Genomic DNA, 21611 nt, shown 5'->3' on the forward strand with positions numbered 1-21611 from the left:
GAGAGAGAGAGAGAGAGAGAGAGAGAGAGGGGAGAGAGAGAGAGAGAGAGAGAGAGGGAGAGAGTGAGTGGCAGTCAGGGGACATGCTGATGGCATGTTTACTCCTCTATTTTCATGGCTTGGCTGGAGAAAAGCACATGAGCTCTGCCTAGTGTTTAGGCTTCGGAATTACAGAAGGAACACGCTAACTAGGACATGGTGATGTTATGATGGCAGTATTCCCTGCTCAGTATCCAGTCTAGTCATTTTCTCCCCTTAGTTTGGATGTAGTCAACAGAAACAGGGAGGATAACCTGACGACAAGGCAGGGAAAACCTGCTACAAGAATTGTGTAGTTAGAAAACAGCAAAAATAAAAACAACTTCAAATATTGTGTAGTCACTATAAAGTCACTGCCAGCCCAACCTGTCCAGCCCCAGATACATACTATTCATACTATACTTAAGCAAATTACAACATTTTGGGAAACACCTTTATTGACAACACACTCTCACACTCTAATTGACATAAATGCTGCATATTTCAGATGGTCTTCATCAAACCCGCTCAATTGACATGCTCATGTTATATGTTCCATACTCTGACCTTGGTAAAACTGCTGAAACAACCTACAACATCAAATTAAAATAAATACACTCATAACTGTTAACCAATTTAAACTTATTACTTTAAATCAGTCCCACTTAAATGTAACTGTTTTATTAGGCTGTGTTCTGCTTCATTCAATTGATCTGAATGTTTTAATTGTTTTTGTCTCTTTGTAAGCTTGTTGTGTATTTTTATTGTACATTGTGTTTGTAATAACTCGACGTCATTGTAAAAGAGGGTCACCCCTCAATTGATCTTTCGAGGTTAAACAAAGGAAAATGAAAAAATGAATGAAAGTGCTATCTAACTCATTCTAAGAAATACATTAGGGTATCATATTTAACTTGGAAAAAGTTTATTTCCCAAAATGTAAAAATATTTCTTAATAATAACAACAACAAAAAACATTTAAAAGGGTCACTTAAACTCTACAAAGATGTCACAGGAACACTAGAGGTCCTTCAAAAGTGACAACTTAAACTTCCCTCTGACTCTTGGAGTCACGGTGTCAAAGAAGCCCAAATGGGTAACAAATCTCCCCTCTCTTTTATCTCCTTCAACATTCACTCTGTTGGCCTGTTCCCTGTCTTAATGGAACAATGGAGCAGCATTACCAGCAGCGGCTCATCCTTGTGATCCTGTGTCCCTGGGGTCCCGGTCCCCTGCCAGTGGTGTGTAAATGTAGGTCGGCTGTGCTGTGATTAAGCATGGGCCTGTTGTTTGTTTGCATGCGGAGTTTTTACGGGTGTAACATACGAGGACCAGAGGCACTTTCTTAAAAGCTATCTCTTATCAAGGATGACAGACAGCCAACAGGACAAAACGCAGCGTGAAGATGCTACAGTATGTAGTGGGGACTCATTAAGAGCTGTTCCAAACACTGGGATATAAAAATAATAACTCCCACTCCCATCAAGGAAGACACAAAAAATAACAACATAGGAGCGATTAGGAGACTGTGACCTTCTTCAGAGTAATACATGAAACATACTGTACATGTCATACTTCCATCTGGTTTTCGGTATTGCTTTTGTTGATTTGAGGTGTGCCTTGTGTCCTTTTAATTACATAAAATCCTTTGAGTTAAATGAGGATATTGATACCACTCTCATGTCTGTACACTTAATATGAAGTTACAGCTAGCTGTTGCTTAGCATACCTTAGCCTAGTTCTGTCCAATGGTAACAAAATCCAAATGGCAGAACCTTATAAGCTTATGTCATATTGTTTAACCTTTAGAAAGTGAATTGTTCAACTGACATGCTCATGTTATTTGTCCCCTATGCCCGGTCTGAGCTTGGTAAAACCGCTTTTAGCCATAGTGCCCCTGACTCCTGGAACAGCCTACAACATACAATTAAAATAAATACACTCATAACTATTAACCAATTTAAAATTATTATTTTGAATCAGCCCCTCTACACTTGTAACTGTTTTAATTAGGCTATTATCTCTTTCATTCAATTGATCTGAATGTTTTAAATTGTTGTTGTCTGTGTGTCTGTGTGTGTGTGTGTGTGTGTGTGTGTGTGTGTAAACTTGTTATGTATTCTCATTGTATATTGTGTATCTGTACAAACTCGACGTCATTGTTAAAGAGGGTCACCCCTCAATTGATCTTTCGAGGTTAAATAAAGGAAAATGAAAATGAAAATGTTTGTTTACCGCTTTTGTACATGTTCAATTTTTTCCAGTCTTTTCTGCTAACTAATCGGTCAAGATGATTTTCATGCAGGGTTCCAGCAACATATTTAGAGTACAGACATGAGAGGGGTATCAATCTATCTCCAGGTCTCGGCCAGCAAAACAAAGGGGAATGAACACAATTTTTAAAATGTCAAACTATTCCTTTAATATTGATCCCACCATACAACATGTTTTTTCCCCTTCTTCTTCTAGCCATTTCTATAATATTCCTGCGGGGACTTGCTGTGATTTTTTTCCTCTCTGAGGTTTACTATAGAATTGCAGAAGATGTTTGTCAGGGAAGAGAGTTCCTAAAACACTGGCTGACATATTTGCAGGATCTATTGCCTCCTCTTGTTTGAAATCCCCACTTTGTCAGCTTGTTGTTCAAAGACCAGACGTGGCTGTACAATTTATCACCATATTCACTACAGGCACAATTTCAAATTGCAGAAGGCTGCATTTTTTTCTCTTTCCATGAGAAGTTTCAAGACAGCTTCCAGGGCAAGGGTATTTTTGCTGTTATGCAGAATCCGTGGCCTGTAAACAATGTATTTTTCAGGGGGGAAAAAATCATTCATTTTACTCAAACTAAGCACCCGGGCATTTTCTGAAAATCTTTCAAAGGCTGAGAAAGAAAAACTGCTCAGTTGTATTCCAGGCCATATCTCAAAGGCAATATTGAGCAAAAAGAAATGGCAATAGGCCTGTCGTTTTTCTCTCTCTTTGTCAGCACTGTGCAGCCCAGAAGCAGCACGGTCCTTGTTCAAAATGCACCAGGAGACTACGATAGATTTGTCTCCCCTGTCTACACTTCCAACCGCTCGTCCATTTATTTACCCGTGTGTTGTTTTCATCTGAGAAACGACTGAAAGAACAAAGAAAGATGGAGAGAGAAAAGGGACAGGGTGTTTGGAAGCAAAACAGAGACTTATCCCTGTGAAACCAAGGCTCACTCTGATCCCTGGAACACAATAGAGCCAGCCTCCCGGACCCTTGGGCCAGGCAGCAAATAATACCCATAATGCAGCATGGCTGTGACTGCCGGAATCCCCCGTGGCCGTACTTGTCCAGCTTGTAGAGGTCTGTGCCAGAGACGTGATGCCAGGCACAGGCCTAGAATGCCAACTCCTGGCACCAGCCACACGTTGTATTCTTATTCTTTCTACTCGGCTCACGGACAGTGCCGGATGTTTGTGTGCCTTGAATTAAACATAGATGTCAGCAGGTCTTTGAAGGCGAAGTGCCCTTCATAATGTAATACACTGTATGTGGAAGTGTTTTTTTTAAAAAGCAAACAGATCCTCGTCTCCTCCACCCTGCTCTGTGGTGTTGTGTAGAATGGAGTTATTGAGTGCAGCTATGCCTGTCACACCAACAATAACGTGGCAGCAGTGGCTTAGATGAAGCAGATACAACAATCAAAGAGTCACACAAGTAATAAGTCCCATGGTAACGTTCCCTAAATAAAAGAACAAGGCCCACATGCATGCAGAGGGACTGTGAGTTCACTGCAACGTTTCCCTATGCGCTCCCGTCCTCTCCTCAATACAGCTCTGATGTGGGAAAACTGGGAATTTACCCACAGAAAATAAAAAGAGCAATTACATCTTTAGCTTCTTCTGAATAATTCATAAGGCATTGTTTGTGGGCCGCTGCGTGAACACGTGTGTTTGAAAAGAAAACTGGGCAATCCCTTCGGAAACAACTCAACTGTGCTAGATGTGTGGCCACAAAGTTGAAGATTGAGAATTTAGAAAGAGTCATGTACAGCTTTTTTCAACTGGGTCGGCTTTTGAGGTGGGTACTGTATAGCTCCACAGCTCCACACTGTGGTGAAAACAAAGCATTACACTTTTTCTTCTTCTCTTTTATTTAAAATATACTACAGCAGCGTTTACTTCAACACAAAAGTGATGACAAAGTACACTGGCTCACACTTTGGCAGTGTACACACAACAGCCAGCAACATATTCATTCTTTACAACACAAGCTCACAGATAAACAGCGTGCAAAATAATACGGTATATGAAAATATACCTTGAGTTACCTGTGGATCAAGCACAGTGCTTTTCGCGCTATAATCTTTCTCAGTACTCTAGATTTAAAGTGGTGTGGAATATAATATGTAGTCTTACATAACACGCTTACATTAAACTGTAAAATGGCTTTAGAGCAGAGTATATGATAACACCAGAACCCAGGGACACCTGTTAACCCCCCCAGCTGCCCTGGGTTATATTTACTGTCTGCCTTTGCTGGCATGAGGGACCACTAGTCTCGCCACATATGGGCATTGGATGTGCGTGTCCTGTCTGAACACACACACACACACACACACACACACACACACACACACACACACACACACGCACACGCACACGCACACGCACACGCACACGCACACGCACACGCACACGCACACGCACACGCACACGCACACGCACACGCACACACGCGCGCACGCACGCACGCGCACACGCGCTGTTTACATGACTTATTCAGTACACCATGATGTATTCTTGGATCTTGACTCTGTAAATACTCCGGAGACTCTTACAATAAATTATTTTCACCTTTCCAAAAAAACTTCTAATTTAGAAATATATAGGGGAGAGTGGCGTAAGTTGTGCGGTTGGGGAAGTGTGCCATCCCTTGTTTCAAGAAAACCATAGAAGAAATTGGAAATGTGACCACATATTTAAGAAGAGCCATCCATTTGACTCATCCTGTAAAGAAGGGAGAAACATGGAATAAGATATATGCACATTTAAGCTCAAAAAACTGTTTTTTGCCTTTCAAAGTAAAATTTCCATGATCATGGTTTTTTGATTATTGTGTCTGAACAATTATAGACACGTTTGAAAACATTTGACACATGTTTTAGTGCTTTAGTATGCTACACTTTGTGTCTATATAGTTAGCACGATGTCAGCCCTAAACTGCTGCATCATGCCTATTATCCAAAATTCTGGGGCTGGGGTGATTTGTGCCAAAGGGCCTATGTGAGTTATAAGTAAGTAAGTAAGTAAAATATATTTATAAAAGCACATTTGACAGTTTGCACTGTCCAAAGTGCTGTACATAGTGCATTCAGTAGGTAAACAATGAAGGTAAAATAACAATAACAAAAATAAAAGACATAAAGCCCATACATCCACAAATATAAACAAAGATAGTAGTGCAGAGGTAAGATAGTTAATGGGGAGGAAAAACCAGGGTGTAAAGATGGGTTTTGAGCCTTGATTTAAAGGCAGAAATGGAGGGGGAATCACATTTGTCAGGTGGCAGTCACAAGAACGGAGCAACTAGTGCGAAGTACACTTCTGAGAGTTGTGCCAGTGGCATGGCTGTATACGCTGGTCACCAAAAAGAAAGTGATTGTCTACAGTAGCTCAGAAGAGACTGACATCTCCATTCCACTTTGTCATTGTGAGCTTTGCAGGCAAAACCACCTAGATCTGCTAGGCCTTGTTTAAGAAAATTGACCTTCAATCTTTGTAAAATATTTACTTTAAATAAACCTTAAATAAGTAATTGTCTTATGGATTTGTCTTGCATTACAGTTTATGAGATATATATCAATGGCACAATTTACCCCATGGTATTCTCTCTTGTGGCACAACTTACACAACAAAGGGGGCAAGTTGTGCCACAAGACAACTTTTTTTTCCGAAAGCTATATTTCTTAAACAGTTTATTCCAGATCCAAAGATTTTATTGCCAGGTATGCACAACATCCTGAAATATATGTACATATTTGAGTTGGAGACAACTGTCAAGGCCTCACTTTAAAATCACTTTGAGTAAAAAGTTGCACAACTTAGGCCACTCTCCCCTATCATGAAAAAAAAACAGAAAAAAAGTTTGTTGACTGAAGCACTCTATTTAAAAAGGGAATGATCAATGCGTTTGTCAGCTGCCATCTGACATTCTCAGTCCTTGTGTAACACTGGCAGCACGTATAACAAAGTAAGGCACTCAATTCGGAGACCTCTTTTAAGTCTATTACACTGAATGTGTTTTCCTTTGTGACAGAGCCCTTTTTAAAGCCTGAGCCGGTTGCTGCATCTTGAATTTCTCTCCAATATACAAGATAAATACATTTGTTTGAAACTATGGGGTGTGTTTCCCACACTTGTGACAGGCTTTTAGGTGAGGTGTAGCCCAAACAGGTATAGGGCAAGCTCTCACGCCGCCCCTCACACATGGGTCTACATCAACACTCAGGGCTCTGTCCATCCACAGTCCCCAGGTTTGGTCCCCTCTCAGAGCGGCTGCTCGTGTCATCTCTTCTTCAGCGTCTCATTCAGTCCGTCACACGTTCATCTTCTTCAGCTGTTCATACGTGAGGAAGAACTGGATACAGAGTCAAGGAGCACGAGACACTTTTAGTTGGAACTGAATGTGAGGCTCACTCTGGGACTTTGGCTCTCTCTGTACTTGAGCTGAAAGCCTCCCTTGTTAGGTTTCCTTGTTAAAGGGCTCTGCTCTGCTGTAACAAGTCAATAATCTCATTACATCAGGCCTGGTTGCAGCACGGTGCCAACCTGCCAGCACTCCTTGTCCCTACTGTAACTCTTTGGCCTTTGCAGAAAGGCTTTGCTCGTAACTACTTCCTTTACTCCCGCCAACCTGACCTTATCCTCTTAACACCCTCCCCTGTTAAAGACCTCCACACAGCCTCTCTAACCAGGGCCAGTGGGGTTATCAAACTGTAGTTTCACAAACTTACATAAGAAAGTTAGGAAGCATTAAGGTAAGCTTTCATCCACTAAAATACAGCTTGAAATCTCTTGAGTTGCTAAATACATAACAGAATTTTACAATTTCTCCCCTGTGGCTGTCTCCAGCTCAAAAGATGTTGCATCACAAAGGATTTGTAAACAGATTGCTGCACTAATGAGATGGTTAAAGGATACAATGATGTTCCATGGTCCCAGGCGTAGCCAGTTTGGAAAGAAACCTTTGTAGAGGGCCATGAAGCCCTCGGAGCGCCACGTCTGAAAATAGAACAAACATGTTAAAACACCCGTTTTATGTTTTTATCCTCTGGTGAGCGTTCATATGTCCTCTCTAGATATTGAACATTACTATATCATAATAGTGAGTATTTACCATCAGAGGGCAAAATCAAACGTACAGAGGCACCTTTTCATGGCAATAGATCAGTGATTAGCAAGTCTAATTTTGACACTGTTGGCAGCTTTAAATGTCAGTACACATGACACGGTCATTCACAGATAAAAGTCAGACGGCCATACTTAAAAAGGGGCTCGTCTAGCAACTCATACTACACTTTAATAAAGTTGTAGACACTTTAATAAAGTTGTAGGAGACACAAGTGACGAAAAAAAATAAAAAACAGATGAATTGAAAGTAATTAAGGGTGTGATATCCTGACTTTCAGTCCCCAGTGTGGGTCCATCCTAGATTTCCCAGGATGCAACTAATAGTATCCTTCTGTTAGTTGTATTAGTCTCACACTGCCCAGCACACATTTTAATCATGGGCTATTTTTCTCAGACTTTTAAAGCTCCCTCCACAGCCACAGAAGACATTATATAACCAATGACCAGTGAACTGATCTTTACTTGCAAAACTGGTGTAGTGCCTCTTTCATTCTAATCATCTAAACGGGAACAATTGTAAGACATTGATTTTCACCATTCAGGGACTGTGACTGACCTGCATGATACAGTCCAGTGTTCCCTGGTACATGGCTCCTCCTTTCTGGTTCATCATCCGAGTCCGCACTACGTCCACTGGGTTTGAGGCCAGAGCCCCCGCCAGACCACAAGTAAAGCTGGACCTGGAGGACGGCAAGACACACATTCAAATCATAACCTGTACAGTGCTTATTTTTATCCCTTGTTTAGAATATTTGCTGCTTAACTGTCATTGCCATGAAGTATGTGCTCTGCTGCCATAAATGTAAAATGTTTGACACATTGAGTGTCTAGAAAAGCTTGAAACGCCCCGTCTATGGGTTAAGTAACAATTTTGTATCGCTATCAGGAGAAGAGAAACTAAATGTAACCGATTTCACCACACTTTAACAGAATGGTCATGGTTCTGTAACCGTAAGGCTCAGCTACATCGAGTGTTTCAGTTCTAACTGAAACACTTGCTAGCGCAACTGGCGCACAGCAGGAGGAATGAAAACAAAACTGGTACACCAGCCTAAAATGCAATTAGGCAACAAGTTCAATCAAGGAAAGTTACTCATGTTGTCACATGAGAACCACTCCCCTCGTTTGTGTTTACTTTTGTTCCCATCATAGAAACGCCTGAAGTCATCCGGATGGAATACTTTCCGCTGCTAAAGGGTCCAACATCTTTGAGATCCCTATCCAGCTACTCAAGTGAAGGTAATACATTTAGTGGAAAAATATGACTTGAGTGTAAAGTTACTTAAAGAAAGAGTTGTTAGGTGAATAAATAGAAATGTGTCAATTACAACTGAGAAAGTAGCGGTGAGTTACTTAAACCAATGACAAAAAAGCAGATTATAAAGTAACACTCACTTTACTTCCTAAAGTAAAAGTAAAATGTTCGACACATACATTTGTGTTAAACATACTGTATGTATGTGCATCATTTCTTAGTTCCTCCTGAAGACATCAACATGTCTTGCCCTGACAAGCCATTTCCTCTTTGTGATAACCATAACACGAGGAAGCTGGATCTCCATGTGACTCTGCAAACTTACACAAAGTGTGTGTAAACAGTGTCCCCCATGTAACCGGACAGGATCAGGTGCTTCTTGGTCATGTCATAGACCGGCAGCTCCACCCCCACCACGATGGCTGCCCGCTGAGCTGTTAGATTGACGCCCTGAGGCAGAGAGACACCACCATATGAGCATTAAAGAGCTGGGTGCATGAGCTATGTGTGTCAAATGTGCAGACACTGAGGTCATTTATCAATACAATACAATAAGCATTTTATAGGCTGTCTGCACCTTCCACAGTCCTCTTGTTCCCTCCTGCTGGTAGATGTTGATGAAGTTACCCATCATACTGCCCTGGATCACATTTCCCTGAGCCTGCATGCGGATCTGAAAAGGGACAGCCAGAGGTTATGTTAATAAACTTGAGACAATGAAAGCATACACAACCAGTGTGGAATGATGTAAGTTCCCCAAGCCAAGTGCTGGGGAATATTAATCGTGCTCCCGTTGGAATGCAAAGGCAATAAAGTCAGAAGTCAGAATGTTTGAAGAATTTTTCTCAATCCTTGTTGCCAGGAACTCTCCTAACCCCTGACTTGACTTGTTTTCATTTACAATGCCTGCTGTTTACAGATCAGCCTTGGTTCCCCCTGTCTGGCTCCAGGATGACTTGGCGGGCACAGCTAGAACACATTGTGATGAAAAGGCAATGTTCCAAGCCTCCAGACACATCCAGTTGCCGTTTAACCCTTTAACACCAACTGTGTTATAGGTCATTATGCCCAATAGGCCATGGCAGGGGGAAGCCGGGCAAAACATTATGGAGTACAGATAAGCATCAGCACACACACACACACACACACAGCATAATGCTGTATGCACCCATATCATTTACAGAACAGTATGTTAAGCCTCAAGTCTATAAATATGCCACCAGTGGGTCACTATGGCACCAACATGCCCTTTGCTCAACTTGGTTAATCACTCATCTGAAAAGAGCATATTGAAAGGTGGAGTCAGCAATTCTGGAGAATGCTTGTTGTCAAAATCACTTTGTCAAAATCGGTGAATATCTCCTCACGATCCGCTACCTGTAAGTGTGAGTGTGCTGAAAAGAAATGTCAGTGCTAATACACAGCCTAGGCTCTGTAAATAGCTATGATGGCCCCCCCTTTGTTTACATAACAGTTTACAAAGCCTAGAACTGTCTATTAACACCAGATTTGTTTTGGGCACATGCAGTAAGGACAGGTAGAGTTAGAGTATCATGAGGAGATATTCACAAAAAGTGATTTTGTCAACAAGCATTCTCCAGAATTGCTGACTACACCTTTAATCCCTCAGTTCTACAGAACATGTACCCAAGTACAGCCCCAGTGACTATACAAAAAGCAGAATCTCCAGTTTTTCCGCTGAGAATTGAAGCCGCCTGCAGTTATGAGAAACTGGGAAACCTGCTTTACTGCTTTGAATAACTGCCATTTCAATAACAACAACGACAATCACAAGGAGATCCTGCAAACAGCTACCTTCAGCACATCAGTGGGGTTGGCGATGGAGGAGGAGATGACTCCAGCGAGAACACCACACATCACATTAGTCAGCAATGTTTCATCTGAAACAGGAGAAGAGTGGGAGGCACACTGTTAATGTGAACAAGTAGCATTTTGACACCATGCAATGCAAAAGTCAGTTGCAATTTACTTTAGCATTGTTTTTTTTTCAGGAGCACAAACAGTCCCAGTTAGCTTTTGGCATGCGAATATGAGGACACATGTTGAAAGTAGGTCACTAGCACATCTGCACCTCCCCTTCAGGAACAGGAATGTGCATGCGTTAAATGGGACAAGCCACTGACTGCTAAATTTGTGTGTGCATGTGCGTGTAAGAGAGAGAGAGAGAAAGTGAAACTGTGTCTCACCCTCTGGTCTTTCAACTAGCAGTCGCTTAAGGCTCTGGTATGTGCCAATTTTGATGGTCCCATAAGAGGCCTGGCGCAGCACGGCAGGAGCCAATCTGTAAAAGTCAAGTCAAGTTTATTTTCATCACCCATTCATTTCCACACACGGGATTAACAAACCCACAACTATTCCTGCCAAACGCCCTGAAGGGAAACAAGGAAACAAACCTACTAAGACTCAACACATTAGGAGCAAAACAACAACAGAGTTTTAAGATGGAACCAGTGATTCTGGAGAACGCTTGTTGTCAAAATCACTCTTTGTATCAAACAATGAATATCTCCTCACAAACTGCTACCTGTCCTTACTGTGTGTGTGCTTAATAAAAAAAGTCTGGTGTAAATACAAAGCCTAGGCTCAGGAAACGGGTATGTAAACAAAGGGGCCCACTGTAGCTTGCAACATGTCCGTTTACAGAGCCTAGGTTGTGTTTAAACTGACTTTCTTTTTAGCACACACACACAGTACAGACAACAAGTAGCCTAGTTGATAGTTTAGAGATATTCACTGATTTTGACAAAAAGCATTTTTTACAACAAGCGTTCCCCAGAATCACTGACTCCACCTTTAAGGTGTGGTAGCCTATGAGATGATGGCTTTTAGAAAAACAGGAAGAAGAGTTCACAAAAAGGAGGAAGTGTACAATCAGAAGAAATACGAGGTAGGCCTACAGTGGGGTAAAATCATAAAAGAAGAATAGGTCCAATACTTATGACATCAATACAATGTTTGGAAGACAAAGATAGAGAGACTAAAGAGCAACACAAACGCACATGCATCCACCATCATACTGACCCTGAGTAGAGTGCTCGCAGCCCCTCCTCTCTACATATCCTGGCCATAGCATGGAGCATGCCTCTGTAGCGGATCTCTAGATATTTGCTTCCCACTTGGCCTTGCACTTGAAGACGTGTCTTCGCTAGGTCGATTGGGAACGTCCCTGCAACACAAAACGTGGGATACTACCTTCAAAGACTGTATCGCAACGGAGCTTTAGATAATTAACAGTTATCCACGCAGGTCGGACTCCCCGCCGCCGCTCCTCTCATCACTCACCGCATTCCGCCGTCATAGAAGCCAGCCCTCCGAAAACAAAGGGCTTCCAGTTGACGTTAGATTTTTTCTCCATCCGTGTACCGAGTCCCAAGTGAAAACCTCCCGGCGAACAGAGAAGGGAGGCGGGCAGAATGAACGACTACAGACAATACTCTCACCGTGCGTGCATCTGGTTTCAATCCTGACCGGCGTTTGAGAAAACCCTTCTCCGCGTGCTACCTCCCCCACGCGCCGCCCTCCACTGCCTGCACTGGCCCCGCCCACTGTGTGTTGCTAAGCAACCCAGCCGGTCAGACAGACCCCACAGGATCCATGAGTTCATCACAGGCAACATTGTTGCCTAATGTCTTCCACCCCAAAAAATATAATAATAATTGCCTACTCAGAATAATAATTAGGTCAAATTCAACCACAGTATATTCCACACATGTTTCAACAAAATTCAAAATCTGAATGATCTCACACTAAGGATTAGGCCTATTTAAAAACAGAAGCCAGCCCAGTAAGCTAGCCCGCCTAACCCTAAATAAAAGGTAACATAAAATAGTTATATCTTTATCTACAAAAGCAATGGAACTACAGAATAATTTCCAAAAAGATACAAGTGGACACCTGTGAGTGAGGTTACAGAATTCAGTACATTTTTAAGACAAAATGTCTTTGTAGTAGGCCCTAGGTATAACCTATAGCCTACCGATAACATGCAGTAAAATTATAAAGATGTGTGCAATCAATTTATTGAAACATAATTATACGTGTGATCTGAGGTCTAAGGGTATTTTCTCCGATTGTACATACTTCTATAAAAACCTATTTTAAATGTGCAAGAAGATATTATACCAAAGTGTTTTATATGGAAATGTTCAGAACACATTAGGCCTTTGTTTTCTGAGGTCTACTTATGTCCTAGACCACTGTGTATATAAATAATTGGCTTAAATGCTGAAAAAGTAATTGCGATTTTTGAAAAACCTGGAAATTTGTGTGAAAGAAGAACCTTTAGTCTGTTGAGTTGTTTTGGCTCTTGAAATTGCTTGTCCTAAGCCTTAGCTTCAAAAATGCAGTGGACATTTTCCAAAACACAGTAGGGAAGTGCACAAAACATGACTAATATGAAATGTAGTCCAGACGCTTTTTGGTAGAAATGTTTGTCTCTACTTTCAAAAAACATTAGGAAATTAGACTGAATGAAGACTTTGAACCAAATGATGATTCATGGGATGTATACTAATAAAAGAGGAAGCATTACAAAACATTTTTCAAACAAACCATTAGGTAAATATAAAAACAATAATAACAAACTACTTTCATATATACTCTATGCACTATTTACAAGCTAAGTGGTAGCTGGGGAGCTTCTGGGTCTTGCCTGTAATAATGGATTGGATTGGATTTATATAGCGCTTTTCAAGGCACTCAAAGACGCTTTACAGGGTTCCAGCTTCCATTCATTCACACACAGTCATACTGGTGGTGGTAAACTACCATAGTAGCCACAGCTGCCCTGGGGCAGACTGACGGAAGCGTGGCTGCCATTCAGCGCCTACGGCCCCTCCGACCACCACCTCAAACATACAGCAGTCATACACATTCACACGAGGCAAGGTGGGTGAAGTGTCTTGCCCAATAGGCCAGGCAAAGTAACCCATTTTTGGGCCAAAAAACCGACAAATTGTAAAAGAATTTTTTTCAGCTCAGATAATTTCTATGAGGTGTCCAGAACAACATACTAAAAGTCCTAAGAAATCCTAGTTGAGGAAATATGTTTAATTCTCATCAATCCGAGGTGTGTGCCAATAAGGCGAGACACCAATAAATCCCAATAGGGCTATTTTTTTCCTTTAGTACAATGAAAGTATCCATGACAATGAAAACATTTTGTATTACAAGTTTTGTATTACAAGTTTCTTTGAAAATGAATTTTAATATGCAAATGAGCTATACACTAATCGAACATGCCCAAAATCAACCCAAATAGGCTTAATTTTTTCCTTTACTCCTACCACAATAAAACTTTACATAGTAAAAGTATACTAGAAAAGTAACTTTTTTTGTATAACAAGTTTCTTTTTAAATTAATTTGAATATGCACATGAGCTCCACACTTATTGAATATCCAATCATCCTACTGCCAATGGGTGATGGCAATGCTGCTTTTAGACTGGCCTCAAACCTGAAAAACTGCCTGGCTTACCTGCCACGGGTATAACAGGTGCCTCTCATGAATTAGATTTGTCTCTTCAAATGCCACTGCACGCAATTTGATAGCACTACAACCAGGGCCGCTGCTACGCTTTTGGGTGCCCTAAGCAGAAATTGTCAGTGATGCCCCCCCCCCCCCCCACCCCCCAAAAAAAAAAAACACCCAGAAGCTCGCGTCCGCAGGGCGCGAGCGAAATTTTTTTGCCACTGCAAGATCTCTGCGACTGCTTTTTGGCACATTTGCCAGCATTTACTAACAGAAAGAACAGCTTAACTTGTGAAAAAACTGCCTTTGCAAAGGAATTGAGTGATAGGATCATAGACTGATTATGAGATAATGGGCCCCTGGGCTTACACTCTTAAAGGGCCCCCCACTTGTCCTTATCCAGTCAGGTACACTGAATTTTCTACACGGATACATACAATTAATGGCAAAAACATATTAAGGAAGTCAGTGTTTCCCACAGGATCTTGGGGTATTGTTGGAGGGACCCTGTACCTTGTTTGGGGGTGGGTGGAATTTTTTTTACCTTTTTAAAGTAAAATGCATCAATCTGGTGCACTTTGTGAGGAAATTTTAGAGACTAGAGAGATATCAAATCCTGAGATGCAGAAGGAACATTATTTTTCAGATTTTTCTTAAACAGGTAGCACTCTTTACTCTGCAACTGTAAAAACAGTAGATTGGTCTGTAGACCCATGTTCTATGATGGAGAGGCCCATTTCAACAGATAAAGGGTGGATATGAACAATTTAGAATTCACACATAAAGTTTATTTGTGTATGTGTGAGGGGGCCTTCAACCCCCTTAGACAGAGCTACTAATGCTGTTGTTTTTAACTTGCTTTTGTATTTCTCCCCTACTAGTTGAGGGGCCCATGATGATTTCTATCTTGTTACATTTTAATGAGTACTTATATTTAGGCTATTCCTTTTTGGACCCTGTTATTGACATTGACATAAAAAAAATAAACTATTTTGGGGGGCCCCCGGACCATCTCTTTTTCCTTTTTAATAAAAAAAAAAAAAAAAAAAAAAAAAAAAAATTATAGTTATAATTTTTTTTTTTTTGGGGTGCCCCCCCCAGGAACTTGGTGCCCTACGCAGTCTGCGTACTCTGCGTATAGGGAGCAGCGGCCCTGACTACAACCAATCAGAGCAATGAACAATGTGACGTATTAAGCCCCGTTCATTTAGCGAACAGTGGGATTAACTGTTAAATTTAACTTTTGCCGTGGTCGTCTGCAAAACCGAACATTCCACTTACTTGCTAATGAAAGATTTGAGTGCCGTCTTCCAAATTGTAAAGGGTCGAGGCCAAAGCCATCTCAAACTCAAACAACATATCCGCAGCCATCTTTGATGTTTACTATCACGGCTTCGACGGCGCACTGTCGTCATCCGTTTACGTCCGCCCCAGAGCACCATACATAGGGCTCTGGCCCGCCCATATTAGACAGAACCAATTGAAACGTAGCTCAGGATTTCTTGACATATTTAATGAGCTTCAATGGAGAGTGCCCAGACCAACAGGCGCAGCACATTTAATTTGCCAGCGCCTAGTGGCAGGTATGGATTTACAGGCTAGTGCCATTCCCTTTCCTATGCCAGATGTAGAATCACAGCCTGAAATGGCATGGAGAAAGAGGAGATTGTCACGCACCTTGGGACCAAGTAACTCCTTTGTCTACTTTATGCACCATATCCGTCTTATTTTTGTTGCTTTCTTTGGTTCTTGTGCCATAAACAGCTCGTGTGCATTCAGATCAGCATGATGGAACAAGAGTACTAACAAGTCTGTGTCATCACCTACTGGCAGAGGCAATGGCAATTTGGACAATGAGCACATCTGCATCGTGCTTTGCATGGTTTGTGATATACCATTTTTATCTTACAAGTTTCTTTGAAAATGTATTTTAATATGCAAATGAGCTATACACTTATCAAATATAGGCTACCCAAAATATATCCGCATAGGCTTCATTTTTTCCTTTAAAGATCCAAGTGACTCCTGCAGATATTGCTGCGGTTGGTCGCATACACATTCAGTACTTTATGATTCCTCCTATACGTGAACCTATTGAGTATCAGCCACTGGTTCTGTTGCCAGCAGATAACAAAACATTACAGCTGGATGTTTTCTGGAAGACATCCCTACTCCTTCACTCTCAAAGGCCATCGTGGTCTGGTATGATGCAGATCCTGCATCTTCTAGATGAACACCCTGGAAGAGCTTCAGTAACATTCCTTCCAATGATTGATCTTGATCCCAGTGATGAATCCTGCATATACTCAACATTGAGGTGTTTGGCAACTCAAGCTCTGCAGTATGATGTGACCCCTGTTCTGACGTTCAACCAACCCCTTCTGGAAAGCCTTGACCATTATAGGTTAACTTCTAATACAAATGTTTTACTTTTCATTTAGACTTTCATTGTGTAAAGTTTTAATGTGGTAGGAGTAAAGGTTCAAATTAAGCCTATGCGGACATATTTTGGGTAGCCTATATTTGATAAGTGTATAGCTCATTTGCATATTAAAATTCATTTTCAAAGAAACTTGTAAGACAAAAAATGGTGTTTCACAAACCATGCAAAGCACGATGCAGATGTGCTCATTGTCCAAACTGCCATTGCCTCTGTCAGAACAAAAGACACAGTCTCAGTAGGTGATGACACAGACTTGTTAGTACTCTTGTTGCAAGTCTGATCTGTGGCAAGTCTGATCTGTATGGGTTCACTTTGGTGGGCCTACACTGACCTGGTTTGATCTCTGTCTAGTGCCACCCAATTTCTTCCCTAAAGATCTCTCATTACATTGGTCCATTTCATCACTCAATTTGGCCCACCTGATTATGTTTACCTGCTATTGAGCAGGTAAACATAACCCTGAGCTGCATTGGTTAAATTGTTAACCAATGCAGCTCAGGGTTCACAAACTTTTGGATATTCAATAAGTGTGGAGCTCATGTGCATATTCAAATGCATTTAAAAATAAACTTGTAATACAAAAAAAGTTACTTTTCTAGTATACTTTTACTATGTAAAGTTTTATTGTGGTAGGAGTAAAGGAAAACATTAAGCCTATTTGGGTTGATTTTGGGCATGTACGATTAGTGTATAGCTCATTTGCATATTAAAATAAATAAACATTTTTAATCATCATGGATACTTTCATTGTGTAAAGTTTCATTTTGATAGGACTAAAGGAAAAAAATAGCCCTATTGGGATTTATTGGTGTCTCGCCTTATTGGCACACACCTTGGATTGATGAGAATTAAACATATTTCCTCAACTAGGATTTCTTAGGACTTTTAGTATGTTGTTTTGGACACCTCATAGAAATGATCTGAGCTGAAAAAAATTATTTTACAATTTGTCTGTCGTAAAATGCTATTTTGCCTGGACTACAAGGACACAACAACCATGACAGGTGGCAGAGCGGGGATCGAATCGCCAACCCTTGGATCATTGGCCAACCCGCTTAACCACCTGAGTGGCTCAGGTGGTTAAGCGGGACTGACAGTATCTGAGTAAGTATCTGTAAGGGACTGACAGTATCGCAAGAACATTCCCCGGAAACAGGAGAGCCTCTAGTTTGAGATGATGTTTTCATTTTATTTTTCAGCTATATCTTCAGGGAGATATTAATCAAAATACGCGTGCACGTACGCGCACGCCCTGGCGCGGCTGTAGACCCCATCCCACCTTTTGACATTCCTCAATAAACCATAAAATGTAACAGCCAAAGGCCATTGTCTCTGTCAGGGGCCTGACTGAGTGAGGTCGCTTCAGCTGTATGCAAAGATCCTCTGCAATGTCTGGCATGTGTTCAGCTGGCTCTTCCATCCACCTTAATCACTGTAGGTGTGATAAGCATAGATAGTTGCACAGACTCAGTTTAAAATAGTCCTAGATTAAAGCTATTCTGGATTAAACAAAGCCAATTGCGAAACGGACGACTAGAGCTACTCTAGGTCTAAATTTGAGCTTAAATTAATCCTCCAAAGAGGCAGGTTTAACTTCAGTTTAGTGGTGTTTGTGAGAGAGCATGGACTATTTGGAATATCTAAATGAAGACCAACTCCCACTGCAGAGGCCAGCCAGAAGAGTACTTGTGGATAGGTCTTATCCAAAACATTTATTTGATGAACTTACATTTCGAGACCGCTTTCAATATGGAAAATGCACTGAAAATAACAACTTTGCCTGAGCTTATTAGATGGATGCATTTAAATTGAAGATGTATTCAGCATAATGAAATGAGTGTCTAAAACAATTCTGTTTTCAAATGTGGTTGTTGTGATTTAAAAGACTGACACAAATGAATAACAAAATGACAAAACACCTTTTATTTTCTACTTATATCTTCACTGTGATTAGTAATCACATTTGTCTCAGTACTGTATCTTGTTTGAATCATAGCTCTCTCTTCCAACTTCATGTCCAATTCCACCTGTAGAATTTTCATTTTCATGTCATACTTCCTTCAGATATTGCATGTTCTGTTCATGGAATTCTCGGGCTAACTTTCATGCAACGTCATCTTTTTAACAATAATCAAACAAACAAACACCACCAGACAATACATACGAACTAAAAAGAGAGAGAAAAAAACTAAAAAGGACAGGTGTGTATGTTGTTCATTATTTGATCTTCTTGACACTCTCTGGAAACATGCCGAGAAATGCATCCTTAAAGATTTTCAAACAGATCTATAAAATAAATAAAACACTCTTTACATGAAGTTATGTATAATGTCAGCAGAGAAGAATCAGTAATTCATCGCATGATCACACACCCAAACACACACACACACACAACACATAACATTCAAGACACAGAAACACAAACACAAAAAGAAAAATCTATGTCCTGTGATCTCCACCGTAGTTCTGTGAATGGTTGAACCATTCCGTAAGGTACTTACTATGCATATATACAACCCCTCTTCAAAATACTGAACTATCCCTTTAAGGCGAGACACCCCAGGTGAATAGGGATTTTTTTTTAACTTATAGATATCATCATGAAACTTTTCCAGTTAATTACTGACACAAACACAATAATTTTTTGTATTACATGTTTTTCTTTAATATTTTATTAAATATGCAAATATGGCAATATTTAACCAATTATGCGTAAATTTGGGTCATTTTTCGAGAAAGATTTTGAGATGTTGGATAAAGCCAGAGTTAAAATCTCTATTTTATTTTAACCACATATTAGTTTCTAAAGTTTTTACAGAACAGATTTTGGATACAGCCTTTTTTCATTTAATAAATCAAAAAAGACTATGTACATGTCTTAGAAATGCATTTTCGGCATGTTTTTAGGAGGAAAATGTATCATAAATCAGACAATTAACAATATATTAACAAATCCTTCTGTAAAAACCTTTAAAATAGTGCTATGAATGATCATAGAAAGTTTGGTTGATGTCAGTGGTCTAGAAGTTGAGATATCTTTCGCAGAGTATTGGAAAAAGCTCATTTTGAGAAAACGGCCGTTAAAGATAAAAACGTGAATTCTGCTGATAATAGCTAGAGTAATTTATTGAATTAGGCCCTACACCCTTCAATGCCATATAGGCCTACCACTGCTTAACATATATAAACCATAGCATAGTAACATTTACATCCACATGCTAATTTAAACGTGGTTAATTCATTATTAGCCACTGTCTGTCAACCTGCTCCTGTCGGCACAGACGCTCTCTCACCCCACCATCTCCCCTCTGATCGTCTGACAGTCTGTGTCTCTCCGACGTGATCGGCGTGATTTACATGTCTTTAACACTTCTCCCCTTCAAATGGCGATCATGTAATGTCCGTAGCCAATTGATTAAGTATTTTTTTTGTCTTGGTTTGGCATATTTTCGACGTTTTTCCCATTTTATTTTGTGATTTTCGAGCTACCCGGGGCTAGCATCACGTGATGCCTTTTAGCGAATCACATCGTCAGAAATGTGCATTAGCCAATGAGGTCGCTTTCCTAGCATTGAATCCCTCCTCACACTTTCACGATTGGTTACTGGTACAAAGGAAATGACCATATTTGGATCAGATAACGTTGTTCTTGAGATTCAGAGCTTTCCAACAGTACCATGGTTATTATGATTCATACAGCGGTCGCGGTGCTGTATGTAACGTTAGAATGCTCACTTTTGACGAATTTAGGAGCAAAATACAGACGCAAGCAGTCAAAGTTTAGTAAAATAAACACATAAAACGTATATTTTGGACATTTTATCCATACTAGTATGAAAGAAGACATGTTATGGAAGCTAAATAGACACAAATCTCAAAATTGACCAGTGCTTAAAAAAACGATGTTTTGCCTGCCGTGTCTCGCCTTAAGTGTGACAACTTCCAGGATGTCTGAGCAGGAGACTTGGTTTTTATGGGGAGGCCTATGTGCATTCCTTCGCTCATAGGCCTCCCTATAAGAATTTTAAATAGAAACAGACTTTTTGTGGTCCTTCCCCTCACTCTCATTGCCGTTAACACTTAGTGCTTTCATCCATGTGGGTCCTGTCTTGTCATGATATTTGAGCTGTGTATTCCCCTTTACTGTCCCATTTAGTCTTTCCACTGCTCTACCACTCTGTGGGGCATAGGCACAACAATGCTGCCTGTTTCAGATTTATACCAAGAAATGGGGAAAAGTTGATTAACAGCGTTACTTTAAAAGTTTGTTCCTTTCCCACCATAGATCTTTTGTGGAATTTCTCCAGAAGCTCTAGAATGTGGCACTAACATGATATCCCGCAATGTCATATGAAGCCATTATGGCTCTCTCTGCTGCAGCCACTGCTCTCACACAGAGAGGCAGACCCAATGCTACATGCAGTGAAGTTTTTGTTTTTGAAATATTGCGGCCACTGTTCATTAGTCAAATAACTTAGTAGCAGCCTCCACATTGGAGACTGAATAAATGAATGAATTGGCATAATTTTCCCTTTTCGAATGTTGGTGCCCTGAGGTGAAGTTATGGCATGTTATATTCTGTTATTAACACTTAACTTTTTTCTATCTTATTTTCTTATAGCCCAAGTTGAGTACTCCTACTGTTGTACTAACTTCATTAAGTGGTGTAACCGCTAAAGCTTTGAGATATTTTGTGACCTAAGAGAGCTTTGTAAATTTCATCCATGGCGGGCAAAGAGACACCTGGGATGTTTTCCGGCATCCTCTATGTCTTGGCTCTCTTGCTGCTGACTGCAAATCCTCAACACTTGAGAGTACACCGTGGTGATTCACCAAATCACATTGATATTCTTGTCCAGTAGTGTCTGTACGTTTGCATTCGAGCTGAATATTTAACTCTTTCTCCTTTCCTCTGTCCCAGTCTCATGGTTAAAAATCGCTCTCATTCTTTCACATTGTCCCTTTACATGTCTAGACTACTCAGAATCTGTCTGTGGCCAATTGTCTTGTACTCTG

The 21611-nt window shown here is 40.6% G+C and overlaps 1 protein-coding gene across 1 annotated transcript; it reads right to left on the bottom strand.

Moving 5' to 3' along the window:
- Positions 1 to 4575: 4575 nt before the first annotated feature.
- Positions 4576 to 12140, bottom strand: LOC307255954 (kidney mitochondrial carrier protein 1-like). Its single transcript, XM_080034785.1, has 9 exons — positions 11965 to 12140; positions 11704 to 11848; positions 10869 to 10963; positions 10477 to 10562; positions 9239 to 9334; positions 8987 to 9111; positions 7963 to 8086; positions 7197 to 7277; positions 4576 to 6633 (listed from the first exon to the last, which is right to left on the bottom strand). Exons 1-9 carry the CDS (start codon positions 12035 to 12037, stop codon positions 6592 to 6594), a joined length of 867 nt encoding a protein of 288 aa, XP_079890911.1. The 5' UTR covers positions 12038 to 12140; the 3' UTR covers positions 4576 to 6591.
- Between the last annotated feature and the right edge of the window lie 9471 nt (positions 12141 to 21611).

Source organism: Ammodytes marinus (assembly GCF_949987685.1).
Source record: "Ammodytes marinus genome assembly, chromosome: 9".
In the NCBI taxonomy this organism is placed as follows: domain Eukaryota; kingdom Metazoa; phylum Chordata; class Actinopteri; order Uranoscopiformes; family Ammodytidae; genus Ammodytes; species Ammodytes marinus.